Source organism: Babylonia areolata, chromosome 23, assembly GCF_041734735.1.
Source record: "Babylonia areolata isolate BAREFJ2019XMU chromosome 23, ASM4173473v1, whole genome shotgun sequence".
NCBI lineage: Eukaryota > Metazoa > Mollusca > Gastropoda > Neogastropoda > Buccinidae > Babylonia > Babylonia areolata.
Genome location: NC_134898.1, coordinates 50,506,242 through 50,517,432, shown reverse-complemented (window position 1 = coordinate 50,517,432; position 11,191 = coordinate 50,506,242). Strand labels below are relative to the sequence as shown.

General features: G+C 43.3%; 1 protein-coding gene across 1 annotated transcript in view; it reads left to right on the top strand.

Moving 5' to 3' along the window:
- The window catches only part of LOC143297709 (afadin-like), an 87,279-nt gene that overhangs the window by 31,998 nt on the left and 44,090 nt on the right, over window positions 1–11,191 (top strand). Inside the window, exon 5 of the mRNA XM_076610131.1 lies at window positions 8,273–8,430. Within this exon, the coding sequence (XP_076466246.1) occupies window positions 8,273–8,430 (158 nt within the window). The remainder of the gene's footprint in view (window positions 1–8,272; window positions 8,431–11,191) is intronic.

Sequence of the window (11,191 nt, the reverse complement as noted above, 5' to 3'; positions counted from 1 at the left end):
CAAAGAAGTCTTTATAAACCAGAACCAGCACCGGTGGCAGTGCACTTGATACTGCGAAGGACAGGATTTCCGGCAGGGAGGTAAAAAGGGAGGCAATAAGTGTTAAGTTACCTGTGATGACCCTGTTTATAACAGGTCCTCCCTTCCCCCACTCTCCCCCCTCACCTCTACCTCTCCACTCCTTCCCCCCCTTCTCTTTCCCTCCAAGAACGGGAGGTCAGGATGTTTGTCATTCATCAGAGGATGGCAGCTGTTTTCTTATTTAATTTATGTGTTGTGTTTTTTTTTGGGGGGACAGGGGGGGCAGGGGGTTATTCATTTATTTTTTTTATTTTATTATCTTATGTCCATTTGAATCAAAGGTTTTGTGTGTGTGTGAATGACTGAACTTCTTCTTCTCCTTCTTTTTTCATCTTCTTCCATGTTGTTGTTGTTCTTCTTCTTGCTGTTGTTGTTGGTGGTGTTTTTGGTGGTGATGTTGTTGGTGTTGTTGTTGTTGTTCTTCTTCTTCCATGTTGTTGTTGTTGTTGTTCTTCTTCTTCTTCTTCCATGTTGTTGTTGTTGTTGTTGTTGTTGTTGTTCTTCTTCTTTTTCTTCTTCTTCGTCTTCCTTGATCTTCTTCCTAATTTGTCGTCATCTTCTGCTTCTTAGCAGTGTAGAGAAATCACTAGGCTTGCTGCTTGATCTCTGCTACTACTACTACTGCTATTTCTACTGCTACTAGTACTACTTCTACTGCTGCTGCTCCTCATCCTCCTTTTCCTTCTTCTTTTGTAACTCCAGTATTCACTTTGTATAGAATAGAATAGAATAGAATGTCTTTATTACCAAGTGTACCGGGGTCACAAGGAATATTGGTGGGATATTGGTAATACGTATACATGGTGGAGTGGGTTTTTACCCTGTCATATGGGCAGCCATACTCCGTTTTCAGGTTTATCTGCTGCAAAATGGCCTCGAAGTACACATTGTTTCTCACAAACTTGATGAGGCATGATGACACATTAGGTGATATGTAGTACATGTATAGCAAAGAGTGTGTGCGCGCACATGCACGCACGCACACACACACACACACACACACACACACACACACACACTTACCTGGAAACACCACACGCACACATGTGTACACAAACACAAACTCTCGCATGCACACACACACACACACACACACACACACATACATCACAGTTTTTCTGTCAACAGATGCTGCACCTTTTCGTGATAAAAGGTGCGAAACATTGGCAACAGATTTTTCTTCATCAGGCCAGGGGGTGGGAAAAAACACAACTCAGGTAGACATTTCCTGACTGTGCCAAATATCAGAGATCACAAGCAGGATATTGCCTAGTAACAAACTACAAGGATTTTCTTGTGGAATGGCTGAACCTTACAGCTACCAGGTGAATGCAACACACACATGATTTCTGACTCCAAAGATAACTGTTATGTATATGTGTGTATGTATGTGTGTGTATATATATATATATATATATATATATATATATATATATCTGTATGTGTGTGTGTTGTGTGTGTGTAGAGGGAGACAGACAGACAGAGACACAGACAGAGACACAGAGATAAAAGCCGAATGATAAAGGTATTTTGGATGTATTCTTTGTGAGTTTGTAAATAGTGTGACACCCACGTTCATTTGTAGTTGTATAGAGGAGTGGGCTTTATTAGTAGTAGTAGTAGTAATCTTTTTTCGTAGACATTTTGTTGTATGGCAGAGATACAGACATACAGAAATAATGATATTTATAGTAATTGTGTATTATGTAAAGTATTTTTCAGAAAAAAAATGTTGTTTTATACAGAAAAAAAGAAACATGAACACACACACACACACACACACACACACACACACACACACACACACACAGATAGAGATCCTCATATTCACCATTACATTTTTCTTTTCTTTTTCTTTTTTTATACATTTTACCGACTTGTGTGCACATATATGAAAAAAGCATCCATCAAGACATGCATATATGAAAAAGAGAGCAAATGTTTGTGCATGTGTGTGTGTGTGTGTGTGTGTGTGTGTGTGTAATTTCAGTGTGCATCTTGACTTTTTAAATGTATGACCCTTTTTATCAGACTGTATAAGCAGCCAGTGTATGTATAAGTTTTCAGGGGTGTTCCTTTTGGGTGTGCTGGTTTTTTCCATAGCCAGTCAAACAATGTTATGGACTGCAAGGATCTCTAATGTGTCGACCTGACCGTTTGCTTACACACAAAGGTACTGGTACAGCTATAGGTCTGAGATGTTGATGCTGGGATCGAACCCAGGACCCTCAGATTTAAAGCCCAACATTTATAACCATTTAGCTGTTTGCTCAAATGGAATTGAAAGAGAAAGAAAAGAAGAAGAAAAAAAAGATTATGGGGAAAATCAGCCTTATAAAAAAAATAAACGTAATGATTGGGAGAAAAAAAAATCAATCTCATCATAAAAACCAGTCGAAATGGTTACTGGAAAAAAACAAAACAAAAGAACAACAACAAAAACTCATCATAAGAAACAATGATAATGAGAGGGAACTAATCAACATGATGATAGTCATCAGAAGTGACAATAATGATGACAACAATGATGACAACAATGATGATAACAAGGCAATCTAAAAAGAGCTGAGCTGAGGAAATATTGACAATACAGGCAGAGAAAGTTCAAGACGATCTGATCTCCCGGAGAGAAGTCTGTTCAGACATTGTCATCTGGTTGTTGTTGTTTTTTTGTTGCTTTTTTTTTTTTTGTTTTTTTTGTTCCTGTCTTGGAATGTTTTTGGCCAGACCTGAGCAGTGATAGTCAAAAGGGAATTGTTTTTGAGACAAAGGCTGTCTTGAACTCCTGTTGCTGAGTATCTCTTTAGCTTCTCTCTGCTGCTGCGTTCTGCCTTTGAATTTGTCTGTCTGCCTGTCTGTCTGCCTGCCTGCGTTTCTGTCTGTCTGCCTGTCTGTCTACCTGTCTGTCTGTCTTGTCTGTCTGCCTGTCTGTCTACCTGTCTGTCTGTCTGTCTGTCTGTCTGTCTGTCTGCCTTTTTCACAGACACATGTTTGCGTGTGTGCTCACACACATGTGCATGCACACACACACACACACACACACACACACACACACACACACACACATGAATGCATGCATGCATGCATACACATACCCATACACTGACACACACACACACAACATGAATGCATGCATGCATGCATACACATACACATACACTGACACACAACACACACACACACACACATGAATGCATGCATGCATGCATACACATACACATACACTGACACACACACACACACAAGCACGAACACACAGCACACACACACACGCACGCACGCACAAACGCAAGCATGCATGTATGCACGTACGCATGCAACCACAGACACAGAGGCAGACTGACTGTCAGACACAAAAACCACCACACTGTTGCAGACACACACACACACACACACACACATGTACGTATATCATTTTTCACCAGAACCAGCACTGATTCCACGGGAAAACAAAGGCAGGGCTTGTTCCGGAAAAGTTTGGGAAGCGAAGGAAAGAAGCTGCCCTTGTGTGCAGCATGAAGAACGAGCATGCCCAGCAAACTATTCTGGGAACTTTTCTAAAATAGAATGCAACGGTTTGTGCACACACACACACACACACACACACACAAGTCAGGCTGATGACCATGGAATGGCGCTTCAGCAGTAATGCTCACGACTAGGAAGTGAATGCCCATATGTTCAATTCCCACACGTGGACAAGGAATTTTATTTTATCCTTTTTTTTTCTCTCTCACTCTCTCTTTTTTTTTTTCTTTTTTTTTTTTTTTTTTTTTACAATCCTCTGTCCACCACTAGACACTGAGTGGTGGTCTGGGTGCTTGTAGTTCCTAAATTTGGATGAAATGATAACCCATGGTCCAGTGTGCAGCATGCACTTGGCGCATATAAAGAACCCATGGCGGCAACGAAATGGATGCCCCTGGATTAAAAAAAAAAAAAAAAAAAAAAAATCTGTAGAAAACAGGGGGAAAATTCCAGTTCGACAGTGAAAGAACTACACTTGCAGGCAGGGGAACAAAGGGGAAACAAAGAAAAGAAAAAGGGTGGCACTGCACTGTGGTGCCATGCTCTCCCCGGGGAGAGGGGACTAGGTCTCACTCAGGGATCTGCTGTGACAAAGATTGAAAAAGTAATGCAGTACAATGCAGTGCAATGCAGTACAGTACAACACAGTACAGTACAGTACAGTACAGTACAACACAACAACACAACACAACACAACACAACACAACACAACACAACACAACACAACACAATACAATACAATACAATACAATGAGCTGACATGGCCAGCCTGTCTGTCGCTCAGTTTGGATGAGAACCGACTTGCTGGCATCTTTTTTTTTTTTTTTTTAGTGCTTTGTTGTTTTTTTCAATATAACATGTCAATTTTCGATTAATACATTGTTTCTAAATGTATTCAAAGTAGTATTCTTCCAAATACATTAAGTTCTGTGTCTGAATAATCGGTTTTCATGGACAATTTCAGCCAATATTTTAACATTATACATGAGTTTGGAGTTTTCTGACATTTAGGTTGCTCTGATGTGAGTGTGTGGATTCTGTGTGTGGAATAATCAAAGAAATCATCTTAGACATTATAATACATACACGTCAAAAGACATAAATAAGATCGACATTAATTAAAAGAAAAAAAAAAAGTTGACACCCAGACAGGAGGCAGGTAACGCCCTCCCCCCCTTACCCTCCCTGAAACGACACACGGTGATTTTTCCTTCTGCCAGACACACTGGTCAAGGACGATCGCCACATCGTTCCCATGACAACTCGTCGTATACCACATGAAAGTGTATAACATACTTGACATACAATGTGCATTGTCGACATTAATTTTTTTAAATTTTTTTTTTTATCATACTCATGACTTGCCGGCTTCTGAATAAAATCTCTCTTCTGTTTGTGTCGTCACCTTGCATGTGTGGACTGTAAAGCAGCCCAGGGCTGGGCGGGGAACATGACCGATCTCAGCAGCTCTGCAGTGTGGAGCTTGCTTAGTATTAACCCCTTGACTGCTGGTGACAGATATGCTTGTCGTTGAAGGGACGTCACCAGGAGGAAGGTGTCAGAATGTTCAGGACGTTCATCTGCCAACACAGTGTCCGTGAGGGTCTGGGTTTGAATCCCGCTCTCGCCCTTTCTCCCCAAGTTTGACTGGAAAACCAAACTGAGCGTCTAGTCTTTCCTGATGAGACGATAAACTGAGGTCCCGTGTACAGCGCACATTTTGCGCGCTGAAATTAGTGAAAAAAGAACCAGTAGCAACGAAAGTGTTGTACTCTGATGAAATTCTGTTCAAGAAATCTTCTCTGACAGATGCACAAATATATATGCATGCACTCAAGGCCTGACCAGCACGTTGGGTAATGCCACTGGTCAGGCATCTGCCTAGCAGCAGATGTGGTGTAGCGTATGGATTTTGTCCAATTGCAGCAATGAGTCCTTGAGAAGCTGAAACTGAAACTGAAAGATCAGGTAGTCAGTCACTATTCCTCTTCCTCTTGGAGTTGCATTGCTTTTACTCTATGAGATCAGTTACACTGCTTACAAGGAAATAACATCTCTGTGTGTGTGTGGTTGTGTGTGTGTGTGTATGTGTGTGGTTGTGTATTGTGTTTGTGTGTGGGTGTGTGTGTGGGGGTGAGGTGTGCATGTTTGAGTCTGGTAGAAGTCATGATATTGCACAGGAATGAATCCAACATTTGTCCTAGTTGTGATGTCATGGGTGTTATTGAGAGAAGTTCTATTCAAAATTTGCTGATCTTCGAAATCAGTTCATCCCAAAGATATATTTAATTGTTAAATCAGTTATGATAAAGTTTGTTGAAAGTTGAAAAAAATGAAAAGTAGGGGGGTGGGGTGTATGAAAATGGAAAATGTTACAAGGTGATATTTTTGGCATTGTTTATGAATCTGTTTTCTTCACCAATTTCATGTATTTTGGTATTTTTTATGTTTGATTTTTGATGTGAAATGGCAATGCGGTATACTTACTATGTTTTCAGAGGTGTGTGAGTGTGTGTGTGTTTGTGAGTGTATGTGTGTGTGCATGTGTATGTGAGGGAGTGTGATTGTGTGTGTGTATTTGCGTGCAAGCACATGCGTATACGCACTCACACTTTCCACTCAGGCACACGTGTGTAGTTTTGCATTGAAACAACACTCTTGGGTATGGCTGTGTATGTATTTGAACACAATACCTGAGAGTGTGGGCACACCTGTGTAATTACCTGGCCACTCACTACCTGAAGATGTCCATCACTCTCTCCGTCTGCCGCCAGATTGTATCCATCACTCACCTCCTTGCCTCTTGGTGTGGCACCTCCCCCTGGTCTGTTATCATCACTGTTCTTCTGGATGGTTTATAGCATGGTGTAGGAGAATGCAAGAGAGACAGAGAGAGAGAGAGAGAGAGAGAATAGAAGGCAATCAAAGCATGTGTGTGTGGGGGGGTGGAGGGGGTGAGGGGGGGAGGGGGGGGGCGAGGGGGCGGCGGTGCGGGAGGGGTGGTGGTGAATGAGTGAGAGGGTGTTTTTCATTTTGAGTTTTTGTTTGGTTGGATGTGTTGTGTGTGTGGGTTGGTTGTTTTGTTTTTTTCTGGAGTGTGTGTGTGTGTGTGTGTGTGTGTGTTGAGAGTGGGAGAGAGAGAAATTTGAAATCTTTTTTTTGGGGGGGTGGTTGGATGCATGTGTTTTGTTTTTTCTTTTGATGCGCATGCATGTGTGGGCATATGCATGGAATCACATTGTTCATTTGTCTATGTGTTTGTGTGTGTGTGTGTGTGTGTGTGTGTGCGCAAACCAGAAACTACTTATCACAACAGCATCAAAATTAGATATTAGACACGGTACACATTGAGTAATTGACAGGTGTTATGACATGGCGTGTCGCAAACTGAAGACTGAATGCAAACAATTGTGACTGATAGTTCACCACAGCATATATGTATGTTTTAATTTCTTCTGAATTATATGTCTCTCACCTTTCCTCATCAAGGTCGGTCGTTTCTTGGGGTTATTGCTCATGATATGAATGGGAGTGAGGGTGTGTGTGTGTGTGTGTGTGTGTGTGTCTCCTTCGTTCCTTCCTTTCTTTTCTTTCATTTCATTCATACTACAATTTCAGTTCGGTTTACTGCCCTTGTTTGACAACAAACTGTGAACAAGCTTGTAGTGTTCATTTCATACTTTCTGTATATCATGAGTAGTGTTTTTGTTGTTATTGTTGTTATTGTTGCTTCTTTTTTGTCTTCCTTCTTGCACATTCATCCCCCTCATGCAGCCCACGAACGAAGAAGAAGAACTGGTTTTGTTGTTCATTTTTCTGTGCGCAGGTGTAGAAAATGATTGTTTGACGTGTGTAAAGCTGAGGTACAAATCAACTGGGGGAGATGTTGGAGAAAGTGCGTGTGTTACTATCAGTGTATGCAGATAGTACATTTTGGGTGGAATGGATACATCTTTCCTTATATTGGATGATCAGTCCCAATGATCTGTGCACTAATTCAGTTTTGCTTAAAACACTATACATGTTTGTCTTAGTTTATTTTCATCTTTGGTTTTCTTTCTGAGTGTTTCATCCACTGTGTTCCTTCTTTTATGTATTTATGTCAAATGTGTATCTATTTCATAAAATATCGAAATTAAATCCCCTTCAGTGCCAGGCTAAAAAACAGTAGAAAGTGATGTTTCAAGTCATAAAACATTATCCAAAACAAGAAGCCTAAAATGAGAAAATAATGGTCTGGAGTTATGCCACTCTAGATAGTCTGTGCTAAATTTGAGCCTTTCAGAGTTATTTCCCTTCTTCTGATGACATCATCAGTGACATCACTGTGCAGGAACATAATAATTAAGTGCTGTGGCACTCAAGGGGTTTAGAAAAAAGATGTTATAAAAGATGTAAACCAAGTTCATTCGATTAACAAATAGTAAAGAGTGGTAACTTTCTCCATTCACAAGGTATACAGCTTCATTTATGCTACTGATTCAGCTAGCACAAAGGTGTAAATAAAAGGTACATTGGAACAAACCCATACACTTCCTCAAAGAAGGAAGTGCCGGGCTTGTCCTTATACCGATCATTTGACATGTGCACACATCAGCAGTGACAGTCAGAAGATATGCTTCCTTCTTTTAAACTAACCCATGTCTCCCTGTTCTGGCGGCAGGCGGGACCCTGAAGATCTATGGAGAGTCTCTCCAGCCGGATGTGCCCTACAAGACGCTGCTGCTGTCCACGGCCGACACCACGGCCACCGTCATCAGGGAGGCCATGGAGAAGTACGGCCTGGAGAAAGAGGACCCTGCACAGTTCTGTCTCCTGGAGGTGGGTTCTTCTGGCACTGACTGGGAGGGTTGGTACATTGCAGGGTGGGGGTAGTACCATACTGGGTAGATGCTGGAGGTGGGTACTGCTGGATGAGAGCTGTATGATCAGTGGTTTTCTCCACTGCAATGGGAAATCGTTTACAACTTAGTCTTTTGTGAAGGACTATGACCCTCAAACTAGGAGGCAAGATTGCACTGGCTCTGAGTTCTGCAGCTTTGGGGGGTTAGTTGGCCTTTGGGGGCCATCCCAGCGCTAACTGTATAAAAACCCTCTTGGCCGAGAGAGTGGGGATTTAACTTGGGCAAGACACTCTCCACTATTGTCCAATTCTGGCCCAGATAGGACAGCAGTTGCCTCCTCTGCTGTTCTGATGGTCATAGTCAGACACAACTGACTGTCATACATATATACTTCTGGATGAGTGGGTACAGGGTGGATGGTGTGGTACCATACATAGGGTGACACAGGTGCCCTGCCCAGTTCTGTCTCCTGGAGGTGGGTTCTGGCACAACTGGGTGGGTGGGTGGGTGTATTGCAGGGTGGGGTGGTACCATACTGGGTAGATAGACCAGTACAGGGTGTTGTTTTACCATACTGGGTCAATGGGTACCCTGCAAAGTTCTGTCTGCTGGAGGTGGGTACTGCTGGCTGGGTGGGTACTTCTCATTTTTTAAAACGTGGGAACAGGGTGGGGTGGTGCAGTACTGGGTAGATAGGTACCCTGCCCAGTACTGTCTCCAGGAGGTGGGTACTAGCACTGGGTGGGTGGGTGGGTTCACTGCAGGGTGGGGTGGCATTATACTGGGTAGATAGGTACCCTGCAAAGTTCTGTTTACTAGAGGAGGGTACTACCGGGTTGGTGTGTACATCACAGGGTAGGGTGGTACCATACTGGGTAGATATGCACGCTGCAGAGTTTTATCCACCAGAGGTGGATTCTGCCACCAGCTGGGTGGGTACAGGGTGGGATGGTACCATACTGGGTGAGTGAGGTACCCTGCAAAGTTCTATCTCCTGGAGGTGGGAACTGCTGGCTGGGTACATTACAGGGTAGGGTGGTACCATACTGGGTAGACAGGTACCCTGCACAGTTCTGTCTCCTGGAGGTGGGTTCTGGCACTACTGGCTGGGTGGGTACATCACAAGGTAGGGTGGTGCCATACTGGGTAGATAGGTACCCTGCACAGTTGTATCTAAAGAGGTGGGTACTCCTGGCTGGGTGGGTACATCACAAGGTAGGGTGGTACCATACTGGGTAGATAGGTACCCTGCACAGTTGTATCTAAAGAGGTGGGTACTCCTGGCTGGGTGGGTACATCACAAGGTAGGGTGGTACCATACTGGGTAGATAGGTACCCTGCACAGTTGTATCTAAAGAGGTGGGTACTCCTGGCTGGGTGGGTACATCACAGGGTGGGGTGGTACCACATTGGGTAGATAGGTACTCTGCACCCTGCACTGTTCTTTTTGCTGGAGGTTTAGCACTGTACCAAACTGGACAGGCAGTCATCCTCTGTCAGCCTGGGTGGACAGTACAGCTGTGGGTTATGATTGATACAGCATTGAGTGTGTGTGGACAGGCCAGTATGGGAGTGACATGTTCCCCCGCCCCCCAAACCCCTCCCCCCCACCATGCCCCACCCCCTTGTGACCTGGATTCAAACCAACTCTCCACATATTGAAAGTCTAATGCTTTCACAGCTGGGCTGTTGCTCTTGTCAGTCTCGATTTCTATATGCATCTATCAGTCTGTCTCTCCATTAGTCTGTCAGTCGATTAATCTATTCATCTATCTGTCAGTCTGTCTCCCTGTCTATCTATCTGCCTACCTGTCTGTCTGTCCGTCTGTCCATCTATCTGTCTGTGTGTGCATGTGCACGCTAAAGTGCATGTGTGCACATTTGAAACAGAGTTATGGTCCATGGTTTCTTTTTCCTCACAGGATTACGATGATATAAAATCAGTCCGGGCCAGATTGTTCTTGAAAGGAAACATGATCAGCAAGTTAGAAATTCCCTCTTCCTGATAGTGAAGGGCTTTCCCTATGGTTGAAACGCAATCTGACATCACCCCAGAAAGCGGAGTATGGCTGCCTACATGGCAGGGTAAAAACGTAAAAGCCCACTCAGTGTACACACGAGTGAACGTGGGAGTTGCACTTGCAGCCCACAATCGCAGAAAAGAAGAAGAAAAGCAGTCTTCCTTATACAGCTGTTTTATGTCAGAGTGGAGGCTTAGACACTTGCACTGAGCGACGTTCACAAGTTATGAAGGCACACAGCATACCTGCCCTCTGTTGAACAGAGAATGGATAAACAAGATCTGATGTCTTTCCTTTCATGATTGTAATTCTACAACTAGTTGCACCTTAGTATATTTCCAACTGTTTATAGTTAATAATATGGCCCTTCAAGGTCTCCTCGCTCTTGTGTGTGAGCAAATTCGACAGAGAGAAACATGATGGGGGGGTGGGGGGCGGGGGGGGGGGGGGGGGGCATCTAGTTATAGAATTCACTGCTTTTTTCAGTCGATCACAATCCATCTCTCGCTTCCTTTAAAGTAAATACAAAATATCAAGACACTCTGTTTCCTACTCTGTAATCTATGGAATATACTTTTCTGTGTGTATGTGTGTACACATGTGCGTGTGCGTGCATGCGTGTGACACGCATGAGTATATCTCTGTCTCTTTTTCACTTTCTCCTTCCCATTCTCTCTCTCCTTTCCCCCTGTCCCTCACTCTCTCTCTCACTCTGTC